This window comes from Osmerus eperlanus, chromosome 5 (genome assembly GCF_963692335.1).
Source record: "Osmerus eperlanus chromosome 5, fOsmEpe2.1, whole genome shotgun sequence".
In the NCBI taxonomy this organism is placed as follows: domain Eukaryota; kingdom Metazoa; phylum Chordata; class Actinopteri; order Osmeriformes; family Osmeridae; genus Osmerus; species Osmerus eperlanus.
In genome coordinates this window covers 15,594,127-15,618,910 of record NC_085022.1, presented here as the reverse complement: position 1 = coordinate 15,618,910, position 24,784 = coordinate 15,594,127, and the positions used below count along the sequence as shown (strand labels likewise).

Sequence of the window (24,784 nt, the reverse complement as noted above, 5' to 3'; positions counted from 1 at the left end):
CTTTTACGGTAATACAGCGCGTGTTGAAGGCGGGGCTGCGCCTGACACGTCATCAGCGTGTTCCCAACACCAGGAAGAGCATCGAACTGGCAACTGAAATGTTGCTGAACTTTGGAGTTCAGTTGAATTTAATTTAATTTCAGCATTAATCGTGGTACATTTCAATTTAATTTACAGATTGCCCATATAATATTATCAGGGTGTATCTGTTGGAGTGAGCATGAGTTTAAACGGAAAAGATAAGGTAAGATAATTGAGTGGAAACCCTGCCTAGACAACTTAGCCTACGTTAGCAATGATGATTAGATTTGGAACGAGCTGTCTACACAATTCCCAAGACCAAATCAATAATCCTACTGTAACATTAATTTTGCCGTCAATATTGTATGCTTCGTTTACGTTGCTGCTATGACGTTTGTGAAACAAAGCGAGCCCTCTTTTTTCGCACTTTATTTACTCAGGACCCCGCTTCCCTAAAGGAAGAGGGGAACGCCCTTTTTAAGGCAGGGGACATGCAGGGGGCTCTGTGCTGTTACTCCAAGGCACTCAAGCTGAGCGACAGCCAAACAGAGAATGCTGTGCTGCACCGCAACCGCTCAGCCTGTTACCTCAAATTAGAGGACTACACCAAAGCAGAAGTTGACGCATCTAAAGGTGTGAAAAACAGTGAATGAACTTGATGGCAGTATAAATAGAAAAAGGTCAGGAATGCTAATATGTTACTTTCCCCTTATCAGCTCTTAATGCTGACCCAAGTGATGTGAAAGCACTGTTCAGAAGAGCTCAGGCGCTCCAGAAACTGGGGCGCCTTGACCAGGCATTCATGGATGCTCAACGATGTGCTCAACTGGAGCCCAAGAACAAGGCCTTCCAGGAGCTGCTGAGGCAGATGGGAGCACAGATCCAGCAGAAGGTGATTTTGCCATCTGCCGCAAGGGAAACGCCTCCACGAAAGGATAACCTGTTGTCCTTATTTCACATTCTGACCTTTGTTCGCACGCTTTGTAGTCCATACAGATGAACTCCACAGACTCCCGTGTACAGCAGATGTTCTCTCTCCTTCTCGATGCCTCAGCGAAAGCCTCAGACAAGCAGAAGGTATGAAACCAACCATGGGGTGGGGGGGGTGGGGGGGGGTCATCTGTCAGGCCTTGCGGGAAGACAACCGTGATTGTGGGATGTTCTCCATTCCTCTGGTTCAGGCTGCTCAGAACCTGGTGGTGTTGTCGCGAGAGGAGGCGGGAGCCGAGCAGATCTTCCGTAACGACGGGGTGAAGCTGATCCAGAGGCTGCTGGCCTCGAAGCAGGAGGAACTGGTCTTGTCTTCTCTGAGGACCATGGTTGGCTTATGCACAGGACACCAGTCTAGAGTGAGTACCTGGTTGTGTTCTAGTCTCTGGGTCCCGCCTTCCTCTGAATCAAATGACTGATCTGACATGACTCGATCGAGTTAGACCAAAGATGATAAGGAGTACATGTTCCATTGTAAGGTCATTCAAACAAATCATCTCTCGTCCGCCCCGCAGTAGATGCTGCTCTTGCCGTTTATCAGAACACCAGCTGCTTCTGTATTCTTGCTGTTCCACGTAATAACACATCGTATTTGACATATGTCTTTTCCCAGACCATGGCTATAGTGAATGAGTTGGGGATGGAGCAGTTGTGTGATGTCATGGGCTCAGGGGCATCCACTGTGTCCCTGGCTGCCTGCCACCTGCTGCAGGTCATGTTTGAGGCCCTGACGGAAGGCATGATGAGGGAGATTAGAGGGAAAAACGAGGCCATGCTTCCAGGTGAGATAATAATAATCCAGGTGGCTTTCTATGTTTCATTTGTAGTTGAATGTGGGTTCTCAAAACAAATGTACAGAATGCCAAGACAGTTGTAAGTTTAGTGACTTCTTAAAGGTTTAATCTATAGAAATGCATGTATCATAAATTGCTTGGGATAAAGGTCTCTTGTAAAGGAATACTGTAATTGGTACGTTTCTTTTCATAAAAATAAATGAGGCCCACTGAGAGTTGTTTAGCAACACAGATAGGTCAGTGCCAGTGGTGTAAGGTCCACTACTTTCCAGACAATTACGTTTCAGCTCTCTTGTTCCAGCCAATTGCCAGTGGCGAGGCGGGCTTTCCACCTTGGCTTATTTTGTGAAACCACTGTCAATCAGACTCAAGCTGAATGAAAGAGCTTAACTTCAGACAAATACTGGGGGTGCCGTTCCTCACATTTGAATGTATTTTATTTTATTACCTGGTGTAGCTTTAAATGACAACAAAGGACATGTTTATAATTGTATGCATGTGATGTAGAGCCATCTCGAGAGCTGCGCTCTATGCTTCGCCACCTGGTGGACATGATGCCAGCTTCCAGCGTGTCTGGGCCAGGCCGGGACAGTGCCCTCAACCTGCTAGTCAAACAGGTGCCTCGCAAGTCCCAACGGAACCCTGACAACACCCTCACGCTGTGGGTCATAGACCAGGGTAAGAGTTCCTCCTCAAACTGTATCTTCATACATTCTTACATTCGACGGTCTGGGATTCAAACACAAATTTCCCTTGGTGACATATACATGATATTCATGATTCTTGTTCTGGTCTTGTCAGATTAATACATGTATCCGTCAAGCCATCTATTTATCTGGTGGTTGACATGGCTACTTGTGTATAGTCCATTGTTTATACTCTGAATGGTATCTGTGGCGTCCTTCTGCAGGGCTAAAGAAGATTCTGGAGGTGGCGGGGACTGTTCCTGACATCTCTGATGGACCCCCCCTCACAGACAACACACACATGAGCTGCTCTGTGCTGCTTAGCAAGCTGTATGAGGACCTCAAAAGTGACGCGGAGCGGGAGAACTTTAACAAACTGTGCGAGGAATATGTCGAGTAAGTCTACGTGCCCAAGGTTTCTGTCACATGTAGTTGTTTTCTTGGACAGGGATACACTGCCAGACATGAAAAACAAATGGCTGTCGATAATGAGTACTGTCAATATATGTACACTTAGCAAGTACTCTTCTTAGTATATTCTTTGCATGTTGTTGCTTTTCCACGCAGGCAGCATTTTAGCCGCCCCGGGCTGGAGAGCAAGCTGAGAGCCATTCAGACTGTGTCAGTGCTGCTGCAAGGACCCAGCGATGTGGGCAACAGGACCCTGGAGATGTCAGGCATGATGGACGCTGTCATCGCTCTGTGTGCCTCCGAGGACGTCTGTCACCAGCAGGTGGCCGTAGAGGCTCTGATCCACGCTGCGGGCAAGGCCAAGAGAGCCTCTTTCATCACAGCCAATGGGGTGGCCCTGCTCAAAGACCTTTACAAGAAAAGTGAGAATGACCGGATACGCGTGAGAGCTCTTGTGGTGAGTGCTTTAGCAAGTTTCCATTGTTGACACATGCGTGTTTGCTCAAGGACATACTACTATATTGTGTGGATGGTTTTGAGTTTGTGGACTGAGCGTGGATGTTTTTTTTTGTCGTACAGGGTTTGTGTAAGCTGGGGTCAGCAGGAGGTACAGATTTCAGCATGAAGCAGTTTGCGGAAGGCTCAACGCTGAAACTGGCCAAGCAGTGCAGGAAGTATGTCAGGCAACGTCTATGTTGTCTAGAGCCCGACCGATAAAGGATTTTTAAGGCCGATACAAAATAAAAAAATATTTTAAAAATCCAGAAACGCGTAACAAAACAAACTGATTTCCCTAACTGTAGTTATTTGTAGTTTACATTTAGTCACTTTTAGCAAAAGTTCTTATCCAGAGCGACTAAGCAAAGGGACATTCCCCGAGGCAAGTAGGGTTAAGTGCCTTCCCAAGGACACAACGTCATTTGACATGGCCAGGAATCGAACCAGCAACCTTCTGATTAATAGCCCGATTCCCTAACTGCTCAGCCATCTGACTAATCCTGTTATTATTTCCTCACTAAAATAATATGTTAATGCAGTTTCTAAATAAATAAAATGTATAAAAATACAAACTTAAGATATGAAACTTAAAGTCCTTTGAACAAAAACACAAAAAAATAAAAAAATAAAATAAAAACATTAGTATTCATTTATCGGCCATTTTAAATGCAGATACCGATAGTTTGGAAAATGCCCAATATCGGCCGATAATATTGGGCCGCCGATATATCGGTCGGGCTCTAATGTTGTCATAGGGCTCACATCCCAGCTCCTGATATGCAGCTTAAACATGTTCCTTGCCGTCACAGGTGGCTGTGTAATGAGTCTTTGCCCCCAACCTCTCGGCGGTGGGCGATTGAGGGCCTGGCGTACCTGACCTTCGATGCTGACGTGAAAGAAGACCTAGTGGAAGACAAGAATGCCCTCCAGGCCATGTTTCAGCTTGCCAAGGTTCTGCACAATTTTGGTTTTATGACCTGAGCACTTCGGTTTCAAGTCTCTCAAACTCATTTGTATGTCAAATGTACTGGTAGTGTTCATTTTAAGATTGAGCTTGTGTTTGCATTTTCAGTGTTCAGACATTGACTGAGAATTGCCTCTCCTTGCAGTCTGAGGACAAGACTGTGCTGTTTGCAGTGGGCTCCACTCTGGTGAACTGCACCAACAGCTATGATGTGGAGAAACCAGATGCTCAAATGGTGGAGTTGGCCAAGTATGCCAAGCAGCACGTACCTGAAGAACACCCCAAGGTACAGCACAGTAACTACTGTCTCCCTGCGGTGATCTGCTCACACGCTACAGCCCTTTATTGTTATTAGTATTTTTTTTTTATTCTGGTATTGCTCTGCTGACCCTGGTTAGTGTCTCTGTGTCTCAGGACAGCCCCTCGTTCGTGGAGAAGCGTCTGTCCAAGCTGCTGGAGGCAGGCGTGGTGTCCGCTCTGGTGTGCATGGTCAAACATGAGAGCCCTGCCCTCACAGAGAGCTGCAGGGAGTGTATCGCCAGGTAGGAAATCCACGAGTGGGCACTTTTCACTGTACGTCAGCGTGAAAGTTCTGGTCCCTCACTCCCAAGTCTCTGTCCCCGGCAGGGTGTTCCTGGCTGTGGTTGAGAGGCAGGAGGACAGGGGTACCGTGGTGGCGCAGGGTGGAGGAAAGGTGAGGCTACTCACTCACTGTACACCACGAATCAAACCTGTGCTTGGTTGATCTTGCCTGGATCATGCTACACTAAACTCAAGCAAAAGTATTTGGTTTCAAATACTGCATTGTCATCCTTCAGCATGTGACTCGGTTCGCCTTCCCTTCCCCTCCCCAGGCTCTGCTTCCCCTGGTGTCAGAGAGCACAGACGTGGGAAGGACCAAGGCTGCCCAGGCCCTGGCCAAGATCACCATCACATCCAACCCCGAGATCGCCTTCCCTGGGGAGAGGGTGAGCAATGACCCCCTCCTCATCACCATCTTCCTTCTCTGTGAAACCGTTTCACCTTCTTTTTGTAAATCTTTACACTTCTTTCATTTCTTTACTAAAACCACAAAAGGTATGGAAGGGCCGGTAATTGAAAGCTGTTTTCTGGAGACATGTCTTTGTGTAACTAACAATGCCTCATGGGAAGATCTGTCTCTGTAATCCTGAACTTCCCCTTCTGTTCCGACGCCGCGGCGCCAGATCTATGAGGTGGTGCGTCCGCTTGTCAGCCTGCTCTGTCTGGAATGCACTCTGCTGCAGAACTTCGAGGCTCTCATGGCCCTCACCAACCTGGCAGGCATCAGTGAGAGACTCAGGTCAGCCCGAAGAACAGTCTCTGTTCAGACGACAAAACCACATTCCTCTGTGTATGCAGGCTCCTGAATGATAAAGTACTTTAGGTTTCGACGTGTTCGCTTTTAGCTTCGACAATAATTCTGTGTTTTTTAATGGCAGCTGTTTTTAAGAATCTGTAATAATGCTGAACGATAAAGTAAAATAAATAAATCCATATCTACATTTTCATCTATATAATAATATACAGTATATAATAAATGTATAGTTCTCATAATAACAAGTACTACTTTACATTGGTTCCCAGACAGAAGATCATCAAGGAGAAAGCTGTGGCTAAGGTGGAGGGATACATGTTTGAGGAGCACGACCTGGTGCGTGCCGCGGCTACAGAATGCATGTGCAACCTGGTTCTGAGTACTGAGGTGAGACACGTTTTCACATTGTTACATCACATCTGGTAGCACAACTGTGTGAAAACAGGGCTTAGAGGAAAAACACTAGGGAGGTGCTGCACCCCTATTGTACGTCTAAAAACATTTTGTTTTAATTCCTCCCTTCCTTGGAAAAGAACCGATCCAAAATGACATGATTAGCAAAAGCTGTGTGATAAGGAACGGATTCTGATCACACCTATCATATCACATCCGAGCATTTGGGAGATGTGTAAGGCAGAAGAGTCCTGTTCCCTAGTGACCGTGTGTTGTTGGGCGGCCCTGTGCAGGTGCAGAAGCTGTACCTCGCTGAAGGGAACGACCGTCTGAAGATGCTGGTGCTCTACAGTGGGGAGGATGACGAGAGGCTGAGGAGAGCAGCTTCAGGGACCCTGGCCATGCTGACCTCTGAGCAACCTGAGCTGTGTGCTCGCATTCCTGGGACGGTGAGCTTCCACCCTCAACCTGCCTCCATTAAACACCTGCTCGCTTAACCATTAACCGCGTATATACGGAGGATGTCAACACTGGAGTCGAATGTTAGGAGAAATATCAAATCAGATGCTAGTGATGGCGACAGTTTTAGGGCTGTATTTTCCTTTTTGGAAGTTATCTATTGTCTTCTTTCTCTGTTTCCGGTCATTGTTTCATAGACCACTCACTGGTTGGAGATCATACAGGCCCTGTTGCTTAGCGACAATAAGGACCTGCGTCACAGGGGCGCGGTGGTCGTGATGAACCTGATGCAGGCGCAGCGGAGCCTCGCCGAGAGCCTGATGGAGAGCGAGGTGCTGGAGATCCTCTCTGTCCTGGCCAAGGGGGGCGCTGCCGAGCACGAGTCCATCTCCAGGGCAGCCCAGCAGTGCCTGGACAAGGCCATAGAGTATGGCATTATCAAGAGCGGAGAGGGAGGAGAGGGTACTGAACCCTGAGGACATGTGTGGGTGTGGGTTTGTGTGTGCGTGAGTGTGTGTGTGTGACGCAAAATAAGACATCATTCCCCCTATTATTACTTTTGGCTTCGAAATAATTGGAAGAGCCGCTAGCAAACTGTGAGAACTGCAGGCTGGTTTGGGAAGGTAAAAAGGCCACCAACTGCTCCTACGAAATGATTTTGGAAACTGTTCAGTTCTGTAGGACCTAATCTGTGAGCTGGTTTGCAAGGGTTGTTGCACCTTCACAACACTCTGTTCAGTATTTATCTGCCGAGGTACAATACTCAGCCAGCAAGAGTGTCACTTGACCACACTATATTCATGCCGAATACTATTTAATCTGCACCACCTTGTAACTTGTTTTTCCCATTCCAAACTTGTTCATTTTTATTTTTACTTTGTTAATTATGTACTGTGAACACATTCTGCACACCTGCACCAGTATCATGATTCATTCCTTTTTTTTTTTACTGAAGATCACATTTCCTAGTCTTATACATTTCCAAATGTCATGTTTGGGAGTCAGAAGAGTCTTTTAAATAAACAATATTTTATGCTTTCAATTATTGCATTTCATATTTCAGACCTGCTGTGACAAACAATTGACACAGTAGATTGATAAAATTTTAAAAATACCATAACATCTTTAGACATTTTTTATTAGAACTACTGTCATTCCAAACTGTTGAAACCACTTAAAGCCTTAAATGAAAAAATGGAAAACAACCTCATTGTAACTTTTATGAAAGCCATGCATTTAGACAGTCATTTTAGAGTGTAGAGACCAAATTGAAGCTCCATGCGATCATTATGGCAAGCACAACATATCTCATTTAGATGAATTCCTGCACCACTACCTCTTTCAAGGAGCGGAATGACACCTGTCCTCTTTCTGCATCCTTGACTTGGGTCAACTCTTCCTGCAACTGTGCCACAGGTCGACCCAACTGATACCCCAAATCAACCAGCATAGCCAAAAGCGGTCCTCTATAGCGTCTTATCCCATAACGCCTCACTGCAGGCAGAGCTCTTTGACCCATGGCGAACGCTATCACTTGTTCGTCGAGGTCCCGATGGCATACAGCAAGGGCACACTGTGTAGGCACCAGCTGGACTGGGTTATACCACTGTGCCAACTTTTCCTGAAGGTCCAATACCACATGTAGCAACTCCAATGCCATCTGAAACTGGCCCGAGCGTAGAAGCCCATATGCACGTATCTGCTCGGGCTCCGTAAAGAAATCCAGAAATTGGCGGCACTGTCGGACACAGCGAATGGCATAGAGCTGGCCTAGGTAGTCCTGGAGTGCCAGACGACGTTCCAATATACAATCTGGGTTGAAGTTACCGGTTAGAAATTTCCGAGGAAGTTTGACATCCTCGAGCTCCTCGTTGAAATTCTGTAGAAGTTGGTGGTGAAAGCGAGCGAAGTCGCTATAACGACGTTCCACAGACACTCGTTGCGAATCGTAGCTACCTGAGCGGATCACCACGATCTGGTACACCTGGCGATCAAATGTGCGATGAATTTAGGTTGACCATTGAAACCCCACTACTGTTGCAATTTGGAAATACATGGCCAACTCATTGCATCTTTCTAAGAAGGAGGATGTAAGTATAGGGAACTCATCTAATCAGATGGTAAGTGGTGATACGTTTGACAATTCTCTTCATAATTTAGATTTAAAGTAAAGATTCATCTGACCAGTTAAAACATTTTGAAGCTTATAGCAATATTCTGGAAAACATTTGTGTTACATTTGTGTGGCAAATGTATTTGAGTGTACAAAAGTGTTCTTACCACATATTTAGTTAAGGTCTGATCTATAGTGCGTGCCAAAGGAATCTCAAAAAGTAGCTTGATTGGTCTCAGTCTCTGCTTCTCCGCTCTCCAGTACTGCTGAAGCTCCTTGGTAGTCATGCAGGAAGAGCTAGAGTCTGTACACAAAAACACACATTTACAAAACTGGACAAGGGTGTACAAGGCTCTGGATTTCAAAATACAATGTGCAGCATACCCGAAGGGTTTAGGTCTTCATAGCCCCAATGTACTGAATCCTCTGGGTACTTGTCACTGGGCCCTGCCTCACAAACTGGCTCCAAGTTCCCCACTGTTGCTGGATGGGGATTTGAACTCTTCATTTTGACTGTCCCAACCCTCAAGGAAATACAGACACATCAAAAGAGATTGAAAAACAAATATAGAAGTACTATTTAATTTGAATACATTTTATTGGGTAAATAACTCAAATGATACCAATGTGTTGTCATGACAATATCAATCATATTAAATGACCAAATGAAAACCAGAACCAATTTTGTTTTTTTTGTTAGACATGTAATAAAAAAAAGTCCCAAACGCTAGAGACTCTTACCTTGAATCCTGCTGTACTGGGCAGTACTGTTTGTTATTAGAGGTCTATGACTGCTCTTTGTAATCTTCAAAACAGACACAAGTAGGTGAATCACAACATGCAACTGGGTTCACACTAGGTCACATACTGTAGCCTAGTGTAGAAAAGGCACTTGTAGCGTTGGTGTTCTTGATAGGCCAAAAAGAGAAATAGAAGAATACTGAGAAAGGGAAGTGTTTTAGAATTGAATTAATAGTATGCAAGAGTAGAACAGGAGGAAGAGAGGGGAAGAGGAAGTGAAAGTCTACAGCTCAGTAAAGACTGGTGGAAAGGGAGTTTGTGCAATTTGTTTGGCCAGTTTGTACCACCATGCTTATTTGAACCAAAAGCAGCGTCGGAAAGAATTTTTTTTTTGAAATCTTTATTTGTCCTCAGTAGGAAATTCTTGTTTACAGGATTAACAGACACAATAACATAAACCAATACACAAAATCATTTTCATACAACACCCTCTACTCTGACCCCAAGTTTGAAGATGCTTAGGCCAAAAAAAATCTACGTTATGCAACATGTATGTTTTGTGTAATATGTTGAAAGTAAATTGCCATCTGTAGGGCATTTGGAGATGGTGTAACCACAGTGACTTACATAAATCGATGGAGTCATGATATCATTTCATTTCCTTTTTTTCTGCCCAATTTCCTTTTTTCATGTCTTCTGCGGTGGTCTTGTGCTCAATCCAACCCAAATCCAGTCGTTCTCTAACAGTAGAACTTTGTATGCACAGCGTACAATGTTCCTATATATAAGTACCAACCTAGCTGAGCCATTTGACCTGTGTACCAAACAAAGCTGTTAGCACTGAGCTCAGTAACTACACTCGCTTAGCTGAGGGAAGAAGCTTAGCGAGGGTGGCTTGTACGACTACCGTCTCGAACAGTGCCGCAGTTGTCCACTAGATGGAGACTTGCGCAAACAATTTTTGCACATTCATTTCCTCAGTGTTCACAGGAGTGTAGCTGTAATGGAGGCGGTAATAGATTATACTTATTATTTCTAGGCTTAGTATCTTGAAATACTTACTGTATGTCTTGCATAGAGCACACTCAGCATCTTTAGCCAGTGAACTCCAAAGTGAAAGGTCAAATTTTAAACGCCCAGGCTGTAATCATTGCATTGCATGTACTGTATACTACAAACAATGCACCACAACCTTCCCTGTCTGTTTCCTTTTTGTGTTATTTACAGGCATACCTGTCATTTACCCCCAAAATAGTAAATATATAATGCTTTCATATCATATTTTGAAATACACGCACATTGTTACATATGCAAATGACTTTAAATACATCAATGACACAACTTAATTATTTCTGTACAGTACACTTTGACATTTATCCAGATACGAGCTTTGTCCTCTATGTTAACACCAGTGGCCTTTTATGAAACAATCCTCACCCAGTGAAAGCCAGTGTCTGTCTAATACAGCAAATCAGCACATAAACGAGGGCCTGTAAAGAAACAATGGCATTTCATTGTGGTCCATTGTTTAAGCCAGCAGGCTCGCGCTATGCATTTATTTATCAGTTTTGATACATTTCTCTCTGTACCAGTGAGTGAGCATAATTCTTTGTTTGTTCCAAGGCTGGTGTGAACAGTTTAGTTTACAACCAGCTGTGTGAGATGAGTTGATTTCATTGTGGATTTGAGCATGCTAGCTTGAATGCTAATGTCAGTTTCCATCACATAGGCTGGACATGAATAAAACCATTAATGCAAAATCATAAATGTATCATACACAATATGTATTTCTGATTTAGTTCATGTGCAAGTTTGTAACCTGATGAATCGGAAAAGGTATTGTGTGTAGTGGTTCCCAACCCTGGTCCTCAAGGCACCCCTGTCCTGCATGTTTTAGATGTTTCCCTGCTCCAACACACCTGATTCAAATGAATGGTCATAAGCAGGCTTCTGCAGAGCTGGATAACGACCCATTCATTTGAATCAGGTGTGTTGGAGCAGGGAAACATCTAAAACATGCAGGACAGGGGTGCCCTGAGGTCCAGGGTTGAGAGAACTTTGTAAGATGACATAGTCGTCAACTTCTTTCTAGTAATCATGGTTTAGGTTTTTACAAAAAGGTCACCATAGACCAGTCGTACCACAGCTTTAGCTGACAGAGATGTGAGGAGATAACAATCAAGGAACTCAAAGGTCGTGAGGAAATGTCAAAGCCATTTTGAGATTGACTAGTGGTGAAACTGAATCAATAGATCGTTTATGCAGAGAATATAGCTAATGTACAAGGCGGCACTCAGTAAAAAAAAAAAAAAAAACAGTAAATTTGTGTTGATGTTTATAAGACTCTTAAAAGCAGGGCTTTTAATGTTTGTTGATCAGAGCCATTGGCAGTTTTTTTTTTTCAAGGTCAGAGTAATTAGTAATATCAGTTTGAAGCACTCTTATCTAAGAGATAACCTATGGCTTTATTGACAAGATTTGTTCTGTATTTGTGCTAAAATCCTTTATATTTGCTCTAAAACTACAGTAAAATATAATTGGGAAACAAAAATGAAGGAAAAATAAGGGCACTGAATGGGCACTGGGGATGCTGCATGCAAAATATAATTGCCACAGGTCTTTTACCAGGGTGAGAGATCCTGCAAGTGTGGCTTATCTTCAACTGAAAATGTGCTCAGTATCAATTTTACTGTTGAATAACTTGTGCAAAATACTAAATATGGAATCAGGGACAGGCTACCTTTCATGAGTGCGACCTTGGGATCTATGAATAACTATGAATCCACCAAAATCAGCTGCCGAAGAGCGCCATGATTGCACTTCCACATAAACTCCAGTTAGATGGTTTAGTTTTTTCTTTTTAATTCCCCTCTCCCTTTTGAATAAATGTTGGATGCCTAATAAAACTGCAGTATACCATGGGATCTCAATCAGATGTGTCTGTTTAATATAATTTCATAATTTCATATAATTATAATAATTTCAAATGTAGGCTGTTCTAAAGGCGTAATAATATATTCTTTGTCATAACACTTAAATTGTAACTGCAGTCAGTGAGTCGTGCAATTCCACTGGGTTAGGTATACGTCAGCAGTGTTGAGTTACCCACACCCACACAAGAACTTACTCTCAATTATCATATCAACCAGCTGCCCATGTCATAATTCCTGGAACAATGGAAGTGCCAGTGTGTGCCAGGCAGGCAGTGTGCTATGGGAAGAATTCATAGTCAGTCATAGTCAATGACTCCAGCCCCCCCTCTCGTACCCTCACAGCATGACACCATAGTCCAGCTGTTGCCAGGGCAGTGTAGCCCAGCTGCACAGAAACAGTATACAAATATGACTGTGAGGTGAGAGAGTCTTCACATTTGTGTAAGGTCACAGTAGGATATTGTATATTTGGTTGTGGTCAACTGTAAAAAAAAACATTTTAGTTGTATTAAAGTTATTTTACTTTTTAAGAACAAAACATTAGAGTAAATATTGTGTGGTGTCCGTAAAATTGTATAACGTTGATAAGAACAGCATGTTACACTACCGTGTCTGCATTCTATTTAGCATTTCTTTGTATATATTCTATTGGTGCTGTGTTTAGTAAGGGTATGACCATTCAAGGTTAAATGGCTGAGTGGGATCCCACGTGTGATCTCTTTAGCAGATAGGCTCCCAGCCTGACTATGCCCCTAAGTGAAAAGGGCAGAATTCAGGCCTTACTGAATTTTTATGCCATAGCTGAATGATCATGTTATGTCCCAAAAAGCGGCTGAATATGCACGTCAGAGTTAACTCTGTGAGCCTCGTTGTACATCATGTACCACCGGACCAATTCAGGCTTGAACAATTGATTAATATTTGGTTTCAAAATGACATACAATGATGCATGGTCCTTCTCTACCATGTAAATGTAAGCTATAGGGAGATGAATTGCCCCTAGTGAAGACTGTAATGTCCATGCAATGGATTTGCATATTTATATTATAGGTTACTGATAATAGGTGAGGTGAAGATAGAGGGAGACAGTGTGTTTGTCATTGTGCACATCATCCTTTGCTTCAGTGGTGGACGGTCTTATCAGCTCTGAGTGAGCCACCCATTCTCCTAAAGTCTAGACAATGTCAGAATTAGTACCATGTGTTTGATCTGTGAAATTTGTTTTTAATATTTTGAATAATCTAATATTTAAGATTTCTAGTAATCTTGCAGATATTCTGATCCTCTCTCCTATCTCCTGGGAAGGATCAGTGACTTGACCCCTTCGCACTACTCTCGCTACCACATTCCTACCACACAATACAATACAAACCCAGAAACTGATTTAAATAAAGAATCCACTAGACCCACAACAGTCAGTTTGGTATGCACTAGATATCCAGTCTTAATCAAGGAACTACTTTTAATAAAGCTTTTTGCGGTTAGCTGAATGTGTGTTCACGTGCCTTTGAGACATGCTAAGGAGGGAGGGTTATGCATAAAAATATGAGTTTATCGATTTAAAGAACGTTTTGAAAAGTCTGTCTCTCTTTTTGGTAGTCTTAAGGTTGCCTCGGCTTTGAAAAACCTAATCCTCCCAGACAATGTTTTTGATAGTCTTATCACACACAAATTATCATAGAATACGAATAAGACTTCAAAGTCCTTCTAGGCAAAATGAAACACTGTCACGTCTCTTGTACATCAAAATGGACCTAAACCGAACCTAGGGAATGCCAACCAGGTGTAGCACCGCTCTGGTAGCCAGAGGCTACCCATAATCATCCATCAAAACATGTATGCAGGGACTGTTGTGTTTTAGTGCGTGGAGATCAGGTGTTTTGCTGGGATATGAGGTTAAAATGACAGGTGTTGAGTGATATTCAGATGGACGGAGAACTAGCCAGCCCTGAGGCCAAGATAACCTATACACTCTACACCTGACCAGAGATTTATTAAGGAAAGTTTTAGTAAGGACTCTTTTTGAATAACTCTAAAGGTACGTTGGACACTATTGGCATTTTGTAGAAGTGGGTTTAATGGAATGGAGACTAAATACACTGATATACTATACATATACTAGCACTGGAATGTATTGTACTAATTAAAAGCAAAGGGTGGTTTAAGGACACTTGTAAAACACACGTCTGTGATGAGGATCATGTGTAAGCATGAATATGGAGGATACAAAACATGTAACAGTGAGAACCACTATTCTGAATCTTTGTCTATTATCTCTCAGCAACATGGCAGGGTCACCATCAACACTTTTGAGACCACTACACAACGGCATGAAACCCTGATATACGGTATATCTGTGATTGAGGTTCAATTAAAGATTTGTTACAGGAGATAATGACCGAGCACATTCTTCAAAAAGGACAGACCATTTCATTTTACACAATTATTGATTCTTAGTATATATGATCCAGATTACATATACATATTTCTTGTTCTATTGACACTGAGGGCCTGAGCTGGCCCTTCATTGGAGCATGAATTGATGTGAGAGGATAGAAGTGCGAACATTGCTAAAGCTCCCCAACCTCTCTCTAGAAAGACAGGCTCAAATGCCACGGCCCCCAGTCACTATGAAAGGGTTGCCTCAGCTTGGTGATCAGAAATGATCTGTGCAACAGGCACGTCCGACAACAAAGCCATAATCACAATGTTATCATCAGACAGACTAGTCAGGGGGGAGGAGTGTATAGTTTGGCAGGTCTTCTGTTATTGAATATTTCCACTGGCACGGCAACAAAAGTGTGATGATCACTGTTCAAATGCATACAAAGGAACTGCCTTCTTGCAAACAACATGCTGACCTCTGGAGTTTTGCCGTGAAATATGCAATGATCAGAAAAGCACTTTTGTTTGCCAGTGATGAGTTTTTAAAGTCAGCTGTTAAGCACATTATGCCCCTCCCATCCCTCATGTCCTGTCATGTACTCTGAAATACAGAGATTGCAATCACAGGTACTACATATTTCTACACAATGCAATCATGGACAGAGGTGTAATCATTTTGGAATGTATTCTGCGAATGTCCAGGGTTTTCTTTGTATCGGTTGTGACAGGCAACATAAAAGGAAATAATTGCAGTGTGAAACAAGGAAGCATGTTTTGGTTTATTATTAAAATTTAATTGTTTGCAATGACAAAATAACTTATTTCTGGTCCATACAAAAGGCCCTCGCCGTCTTTTCATCCTCATACGATTTATTCAATTCCTGCCATTACTTACTTTGATGTGTGCAGTATCATACCCTTTATGTTTGTGATTTTGTGTTCACGTGTCTGTGTGTGTATGAATACTGTATGATTGTGTACTTGTCGGTGTCTGCCTCTGCATGTGATTCAGACCAGTCTTTAGCAGACGTGTCTTTGAATGGCTTTGGGTGGGTTTTGTTCCCGTTTTCCCAGTGGTTCATTCCAGTTGATTACTCATGTTCTAATGCTAATGGCGGACGGCTGGTTTAAGGTTTCGGCACTGTCAGCTGGTCAGTGGGACTGTGAGATATGTATAATAGGTTGTGACAGCACAGGGACCCTGTCTCTTTCACAGAGGATTTGATATGTGCGATGAATGTGGTTTTGCCCGTCAATACATATAAGTTGTCTATTATTGGTCAGATGTTGGGCGTCTGAGTTTTTCACCAGGACACTACCATAGAGAAGGGGGCACCTGACTCTTTGGGGTAATGTTTCACTGACTGTGAGGGAGATTTGTGGTGCATTTCAATTGTGTTTTAATTGAAAGATAAAGATGGGACTCACTGCTGAACAGACAGGTTTTACAATTTTTGAAACATGAAACTTATTTCAGAAAAAGTTAAGATAATTACTGACTTTCATTCAGACACAAGTAGGAACTTTGCACAGATGTACATGTACACCATACCTGAAAACACTCATAGTATCATAACAAAGGCTTGATAAATACAAAACACATCAACTACTGTACTGTACATACATGTAATTCTGAATAACTGATTTTAACTAATGTTTTCATCAGAAAGATATGAATCACAATCAGTTTTATTAAAACATACAGATACTTCCGGTTTGCATAACTCCCCTACATCAGCTGTTACCTTAAAGTGAATTTCACAACAAATCTTCTCATCCAATTACACACATGGACACACCTTAGACAGAGTAAACAGGTTTCAGGACAAACATGCTCCTATGAGTTTTTTGGAAAGAAACAAGAATGTGAATGATCAAAGCATTGCCCTTCTGAATATTTTATTTTTATGTTTGAAGAGCATATCATTTTATCAGTGAACATTAAAAATATTAACTATTGCACTAAACAAGGTTGTCTGTCTTTTACAAAAATTGCCAATGCAGTATTGTAAAATGTTTATGAAGTAAATGCTCCATCTTTATTTGAAATGTTCAATGTGAAAAAAAAAATACAAATAAAGAAAAAACAAATATCAATGCTAACAAGTCTACCTGTTTAAACTACAACATACACATTGCTACACATATATCAATGCCTTCTCAATATACAACTGTAGTTAATAACACATATTTAAAGGGATGGTTAAACATTGGAAACGTAACACTCAGAATATCTAGACACATGAGTCATATTAATTTAAACAGTTTCACAATTCATTTTTAAGATTATTTAGCTATTCACCTATGCTTTTTAAAATTATAACCTTTCAGAGACAAAGCAGTATTCAAACATCCATTACCATTAGGAGTTGTAAAATAAATGAACTAAATGCTCCCAACCTTAGCCTTGAAGTACTAAAAGGTGTATCATTAAGATGGGTTGGATGGCATGAATGATTAATTGGATAGCAGAGGTTTTTTGACTGAAAAGCAATTCAAATGTAGAGTTATGCTTTTAGCATCATAAGTGCCTCAAAATTACTGTAGAAAAGTCTAATATTAAGAAGGGTTTTTTCAACACAGAAATTCACAAAATGCAAAAAACACATTAGAAAGAGAATACTTCTCTATGAGACTCCAAATAAATTCCAATAGTTTAATAACCAATATTTAACAACTTTCTAAAGAACATAAACTACCCTCCCAAAATCAAATCGAACTACAGTATAATCCTAATTGGCAATCATTTCCTTCCTCTCTTCTATTAAACGTGTGAAACAGTAATTCCTCTCACTATCTGCTGTAGTCTTGCCATGCATTGTTAAGGAGTTGTTGTGGTCATTGTGGCGAAGCTTATCCAAACCAACAGTTATGCCTCCAATAGGTGAAGTTCTCTTGGCTCCTACTGGCCCAGAGCAATAGGACACACCCCCAGCCTGAATTATTGAGATATCATTGGCCCTTTTTGTCAAGGTTTTTGAGAGAGAATCTGTATAGTGGTTCCAAAGATACAGGGAATTACCATTGCTGGATCTGACCATCATGTCCTTTTGAGGAGGTTCTGGGAGCCTCATAGGATGGGTCCCTATAATTGTCAACGGTCCTTCTACAGACAGTCTGCGACCCCTTCTTGTTGGGGTGCTGTTCCACATGTGAGTTCCCATGTGGACCTGAAATGGGAAGCGAGAAACAATTACATGAACAAAATCAGGCCAAGTTACAATACATACACAATGGTGGACTCAATGTACTGTATACAATTAAACACTTTATAATAGGGAAGGCTATAACTAAACAACAGTTTATATATGTTTCCAAATCAGAAGTGAAAGTGGACATGTAGTAGCCTACCTTCAGATTTCCTTTGGTAGTGAATGCCCTTCCACAGACGGTGCATGCAAAAGGTTTCTCCCCGGTGTGGGTCCTCTCATGGATCTGAAGAGCACTGGAGGAAGAGAAGGTCTTTCCACAGTTCAAGCAGTAGTGCTGCTTAGGCGTCCTTCGAGGTGTTGGAGCATCAACAACTGATGTGGCGGAGGAAGTGCTCAAACCAGAAGAGTCTCTTTCTTTTCCTGAAACATTCAGGAAGTTATTTACCTCTGTCTTGATGATGATTGGAGAGTTCATGGATTGGCCAGACAGGATGAGATTGGAGGCAAGACTGGGATTGGAAGACTCAAACAGCTGAGAAGGCAGATCCCTCATCTGGTGAGTTAGCATGTGCTGCTTAAGGTTCCCCTTTGTTGAAAATCCCCTGTTACAAGCTGTGCAAATGAATGGTCTTTCCTTGGTATGACTTCGATAATGGATGTCCAAAGCACTTTGGCAAGTAAATGTCTTACCACATATATCGCATGCAGTGTTCTTTAAGAAGCCTTGTTCATGGAAGGAGTTAATCATATCTGAGGGGTCCTTGAGATCTTTTAGTGGTTTTAGGTCAAAGGATGCAATATCAGGGGAATTAAGCTGCAGTGGTCTTGAATTTATTTGTGCATGGTATGAATCCTGGAACCATGTAGGGTTACACTCAACAGAGACACTCTTGTTTGGGGACATACATGTAGGCTGTCTTGAATGTGTAGTGTCAGGGCCTGCAAAGCCTTTCAGGCCACCGGAAAGAGATGCTGAATCATAGAGTTGGCAGTCCTCTTCAGTTAATGTTACTTCCTTCAGGCAGTTGCCATGCGTCGTCATTACTTTGCCAAGGTAGCTAATCTCTTTAGCATCAGAGGAATATGCTGCCAAGTTATCTGAAGATGGAGATGAGCTGCCGGATGATGAATCAAACCTTGGCATGATTCCACTGTCTTGAAAGTCCTCCATTTCTTCATCTGAAAACTTGTCCAAGTCTTCTCCAGATACCATTGACTTTGTATTGCTCTGGTTTGGATGGGATACACAGGGGATCTGGCCACCAGTGTGCATGCGGATATGTTGCTGAAGGACCATGGCGTTAGTAAACTTTCTTTGGCAGATGGGGCAAGAGTGTTGAACTCTCAACGGTGGCGTGGCACGATGAACGGCAAGGTGTGTCTTAAGGTTTCCTTTTGTAGAGAACGCTCGGCCACACACTCTGCACCTGTAGGGTCGCTCTCCTGTATGTGTTCGGTAATGCATTCTCAGGGCACTCTGACAGCTCAATACTCGATGACAGATGATGCACTCATTTGGGTCACCCACCTTCTTGTCAATGCTCTCCACCAGTTCCTGCAGTTTGGAGGTTTCAGAAGTCTGTAACAGATGAACTCCCCCGAAGGAATACTTGGTATTGAACTGTTTCATGTTGTTGGGATCAGCATGGATTGACTGGATATCAGTGGCTAGATGATCAGGTGATCCTTCTGCTTTAGGGGTCATTTTGGGGACCAAGTTCAAAGGGAGTTTCAGACCTTCACTTTTTAGATTGATGCTAGGGTTAGGGCTTTTTACCGCCTCTGTAAAGTCAGTGTTGGTGTTATGCTTTTCTGGTGTAACAAAGTCACCAATTTCTGGTCTAAAAGGTGTGCTTATAGAGACAGACTGCTCCTCTTTCTTGATGAGAGAGAGAAGATTGGGGGATCTTGATGAAAGCAGCAAGTCAGTAGATGTAGGTAAAGCAATCATAGGTGGTTTACCATCAAGCCAGCATGTGACTGCTTTCTCTGGGGGCATAGACATGCCATAAGGAATTCCATTGCTTGTTGGGATATTGTCTAGGTGTTCTGGAACAGGGTACGGATTCATTTGTATATGTGGATATCTTTCCTTGTGGCGCTGAAAGTGTACCTTTAAGTTTCCACGCGTGGAGAAACGATTCCCACAGATGTTGCATTTGTATGGCCTCTCTCCAGTGTGTGAACGTAAATGGATCTGCAAGGCACTGTCACTCCCAAATACTTTGGCGCAAAATCTGCATTTATGTTTGAAGAAAGCCTCTTTGGAAGGTATTTTGGGATCAAAAACTGTAGTACTTGTTGGTTTTCCTTGGATTTGCTGTGCCAATGATGTCAAAGTATTGGGGTTCTCCGAATTTTTACTTGGTATTGTACAAGCAGCTGGTTGATTGTTTTGTGGCGAATGAGGTGGACTGCAGTCATTCAATGGTTTTACAAAGCTTTCTGGTCCAAATACTCTTATGGACTGCTTGTTTTGCTCTGATAAATTCAGTTTAGGGTAGAGACTGTTTTCAAATGTGGACTGCTTCTTGGAAAGCTGCTTGCTCATGGCTGAGTTCAACAATTTACCCATGCTTTGTAAGGGTTCTGAACTAGTCTGGGTACCATCACCAGGACTACTCTTGGCTACCTGTACCATTGCTGATAGTTGTTTAAAGTGACCAATACTAGTAGACTGGCTGGCCAGGTTCTGAGTAAGACCAGCCGCAGCAGCTAGCTGCTGGGACAGATGTGAGCTCAAGGTCATGAGCTGATTGGCCTGCTTCGACAAGGGTAAGTCCTGGGTGCAGCTTGAGGTTGCTTCTGACATCTCCAACCTCTGGGAGGCAAACAACAAAACCTGATGACGAATTTGATCAATTAGCTGTAGCTGGTGGATCTGCTGTAACTGCAGAGCCAAAAGCTGCTCCATGAGAGATGAGACAGACATCTTACCATTACCAGTACAGCTAAAGTCAGTACAATTCAGCTGTGTAAACTGTGCCACGGCAACTTTGGTGCTCTCAAGGTTCTCAATAATAACGTTGCTGTTGGTCCATGAGAACATTCTCTTTTCCGATGGGTTGCTAGGTTGAGGTAGCGATGTTGGGAGAACGGAGGAAAATGAGATGTTGTCAGTCATGTTTTCAGTGCTACTGCCATTGCAGCTGCTGCCACTGGTGCTGCTTGGTCTATCAAGACTACCATTGCTGCTTTTAACTCCAGAAAAATCCATAGATTCTTCACTTTCCTCCATTTGGTCCTCAAGGACATCATTGATTTCTTCAATTTCAAAACTGTTGACCATTTCACTCTGTTCTCCCGGTGTATTAGGAGATGAGAAGCCAATAGAGAACATTTCAGAAAACAACTCTGGGTCTTCATTTTCATTCACAATCAGGACTAAATGATTTTGAGAGCATTCTCTCCTATGTTCCCCCAGATCCGACAGCTCAGTAAACTCAGCACAGCACCTGCTACAGACATAACCCTTGAAGGCCAGTGAGGAAGGTATTGTCAAAGAAAGTTGCACATCCCCTGAAATACACAAGGAGGGGAAAAATGCATTGTCATAGTCAAAATGTGAATATGAAGATAAAAAAAGAAAGGAAAACATGAATGATAACTATCCATAGTAATGACACTGTACAACACAGGAACTCATTACACATTCTCACAGTTTTTTTTGTCTAATTGTATGAGCCAAGGAGAAAAAAATAACTTAAAAGATGTCAGGCACAAATATACAATATTGAGATGTTGATAGTCTCTGATATGTTGTCATTGCTCCTTGGTCATGTACACATGTACACACATAATAAAGACAAACATGAAACACGTAAGTAGGAAAGACAGGCTAAATTAAGAAGATAGTAAATTACGCCACAAAACTAGAATCTATAGTAGTTAAAAACTGGTTGTATATGCTGTCATCAAGGCAATACATTCATCCAACATTAAAATGTAGAAAACGTCATAAAGTTATTAGTGAAGTGAGAATAAAAGTCGAAACAAAACTAACATACGAACTATTGAGAAGTAACTGATATCAAGTATAGCTGTGATAAAGTCTACATTATAAAATACTGTTAATAAATCTGAACGATGTTTCGAAACATGTTTGTAAAATACTGTAAGTTTTATCAAAACCATGTTCATTCATTGCTTTTTGAATCTTTAGGGGGAAAACTGAATGACTAACTTCCTACATAATATGTACATTTTCGAATATAAATAACCAAAAGAAACATACCCACGTTTTCGGATAAAGACATGTTATGGTCCAACTCGACATGTTGTGGTTTTGCCTGTTTTCTGCGCGACATGCTTTCCCACTCCGCATCAGTGCCGAAGTTACTAAAACATGCTTTAATGGAGTTACGATAGTCGAATCTAGCAACGAGCTAGAGCTCGTCCTGTGAACTAGGTTACAAGTTGTGCCAGCTGACTCAACATGCACGGCGGGACTCGCTTTCGTGGATCACACAGCACTGACCACTCAACACGCCCATCAATGTCCTTTACAGAGGTGAGGTAGTCTATAGTCCCCAACTTTCTTTTTTTACATTTATGTTTACGTAAGCAGAGTCAATTGGTGTTCTATATTAAGTAGACTGTACATTGTATTTGAATGAATACAACACATTACAATACATTTAATGTGACTATTTATTTTCTCCACAAAATACAAGTGACCTGAACAAGCTACCTAACAGGTTAGGAATTCACTTCCCCCTTTGAAGTTCTGTGTACATGACAATTACTGTCCACCAGATCCTTTGATTCATGGCTGATTCATGTCACAGAGCCAAATACACAAATACATATCTGTCTCATCCTCCTCTTTCACAGGTAGGGACTGGCAGGCAGTAAGCCAGGTGCTCAATGTTACAGTACATCCTATGACTCATGCACAGTGCCGTCATTAGATACAGTATGAAGGGTTGTGTGATCGTACACAAACATCTTATGCCTTGGGGCCTTGGTAACAGACAGCGGGCCAATTTGACACTGAGTTGTGTCAACAATAACAGAACCTCTTAAACGCCTTCCAGTGACGGACATTGTGACTGAGAGAGAATATTATGAAAGCCTGTATCAGTCTTTCAAAATAAGCTATGAAAAAATGGTTGGTCAAATATAATGTATTAATACAATTGTAAAGACAAAGAGCATTTGTTATAAAAATGTGTATTTTAAATGAGTGTCAAACAGGAAGAAAAATTGCATCCCATGACCATTATACTCCAAAACATCACTTTATTACATCACTTTATTTTTTATCTAACTCAGTAAGTTTACTTAAAGAAAATATACTGGGTAAATGTCAGTCTGATAATACATTTGTAAGTAGGATTTTCGACCTCCAACTGGTGATGTCAGATGAGTGATAACAGACAGTTATATGCCTAACAGAAAATGTATTGAGTCAATTTCATGATTTCATCCTCTGTCATCGCAGCTAGATCTCATGCAGCTTTTACAACAATGTAACTGTTTGTGAGGAAAAAATTGTGTTTGGATGGAGAATGAATGCTGAGGAAAACAATGTTGTTTAACCCCCATCTGGCCTTCAGATGGATGTGACTTACAATGTCCCCGAAGTACTAACAAAAGAAGCTTATGAATGCTATGATTAATGCTATTAATTTCAATTCCTAGTTCTATAGAATAGTATAGATCCTGAATTCAGAATAGTTTGCTAAATGCACACAAACTGGCCAAAAGGCAAGATGAGATTGAAAGAAAAAGTAGCAGTTTTTTTCAACAAAAAAAACTTGGGAAAATGTTTCTAGGGTGCTATCTGTTCCAATGACATCATTTGACAGATGGTGAGTGATTACACGTTTGCCTTGGTCAAGTTCGTCTCCTGTTAATGAAACTATCCTAGCCCTCTCTAAAGCATAAACTCCCAGGGTATTGTGTAGCCCCCATAAGCATATAAGACTTCCCCAAATTTACTGTTTGTAATTTTTGAAAGATAGACATGAAGTTTGTTGCGTGGTAAATCATGCCATAAACAATAAACAAAGGTACAGATGCAGTGACAAACAACACCAAATGTTGTCACTCACTGACCTCTGGATTTAATACTATCCTGTCAATCTCTTAACAGTCACTCTTAAAATATCCGGTGTTTACAACATCCTAGAAAAGATGGCCACGGCTCAAAGGAATTGCCAATCTACACAGGGAAAGTATAGCATGGCGATTTATGACTGAACTGTCACTCAAGTCACAGGCATTTTTATACTCAGCTTTATGTAAATATAAAAAAAGTACATATTTATTTATGATAAATGTGTTATAAAGAAATATAGTTTACAACTGTCACATGTACAACATTTTAAGTATAGGAGTTGGATTTTCCGGCAGATTCATCTGTGAACGAGAGCTGAGAGAAACAATTAAAAAAAATTAAGATATATTTTTTACCTTTTTGGACAGACAGGAAATATTATGGGATAGAGAGAGGGGAAGACATGCAGAAATGCCTTGCAGCCTTTCTGTGAGGAGTTTGCATGTTCCCCCCAACACTCACATGGGTTTCCTTTGCACAAAACCCCCAATATAAAAACATACAGAACAGATCGCTCATGGGTGAGAACTTGGACTTGGCTCCTGGTCGCCATCGTTATGATTGACCACAGGTCCTGGCAACAATTAGAGGAAGGACAGTAGGATTTTTTCAGTGGGGAGTGTGTGTTTGTGTCATTGCATAATTAATAAATGTGTCTTTGTCTACTAGATATCCAGATCCACCGCACAGTCAATGACAATTGTATTTATGTTTTCTTTCAACACAATGTAGATGTTATAATTTCTCTGTCTCAGTTAAGGTAACATTGACATAAGTTAAAGTAATGGAGTGAGTGTTTTGTTTTAAATGACCTATGCTATGACCTTGCCAAGGTCCTGTTGTAATG

General features: G+C 41.7%; 3 protein-coding genes across 3 annotated transcripts; 1 reads left to right on the top strand and 2 right to left on the bottom strand.

Annotated features, from left to right (window-relative positions):
- Positions 1-51: 51 nt before the first annotated feature.
- On the top strand, positions 52-7,594 carry unc45a (unc-45 myosin chaperone A). Its single transcript, XM_062461929.1, has 19 exons — positions 52-244; positions 462-654; positions 738-913; positions 1,009-1,098; positions 1,203-1,370; positions 1,625-1,793; positions 2,313-2,483; positions 2,716-2,887; positions 3,059-3,359; positions 3,482-3,576; positions 4,210-4,351; positions 4,510-4,650; positions 4,779-4,906; positions 4,992-5,058; positions 5,219-5,332; positions 5,570-5,685; positions 5,970-6,087; positions 6,387-6,542; positions 6,750-7,594. Exons 1-19 carry the CDS (start codon positions 221-223, stop codon positions 7,026-7,028), a joined length of 2,820 nt encoding a protein of 939 aa, XP_062317913.1. The 5' UTR covers positions 52-220; the 3' UTR covers positions 7,029-7,594.
- snx20 (sorting nexin 20) lies at positions 7,531-10,201 on the bottom strand. Its single transcript, XM_062461930.1, has 5 exons — positions 10,034-10,201; positions 9,407-9,470; positions 9,050-9,189; positions 8,833-8,969; positions 7,531-8,536 (listed from the first exon to the last, which is right to left on the bottom strand). Exons 3-5 carry the CDS (start codon positions 9,171-9,173, stop codon positions 7,865-7,867), a joined length of 933 nt encoding a protein of 310 aa, XP_062317914.1. The 5' UTR covers positions 9,174-9,189; positions 9,407-9,470; positions 10,034-10,201; the 3' UTR covers positions 7,531-7,864.
- Positions 10,202-15,493: 5,292 nt separating this feature from the next.
- Positions 15,494-22,289, bottom strand: LOC134021275 (sal-like protein 1). Its single transcript, XM_062461928.1, has 3 exons — positions 22,111-22,289; positions 18,076-21,395; positions 15,494-17,894 (listed from the first exon to the last, which is right to left on the bottom strand). The coding sequence occupies exons 1-3, from the start codon at positions 22,181-22,183 to the stop codon at positions 17,457-17,459; spliced, it is 3,831 nt and encodes a 1,276-aa protein (XP_062317912.1). The 5' UTR covers positions 22,184-22,289; the 3' UTR covers positions 15,494-17,456.
- Positions 22,290-24,784: the final 2,495 nt, after the last annotated feature.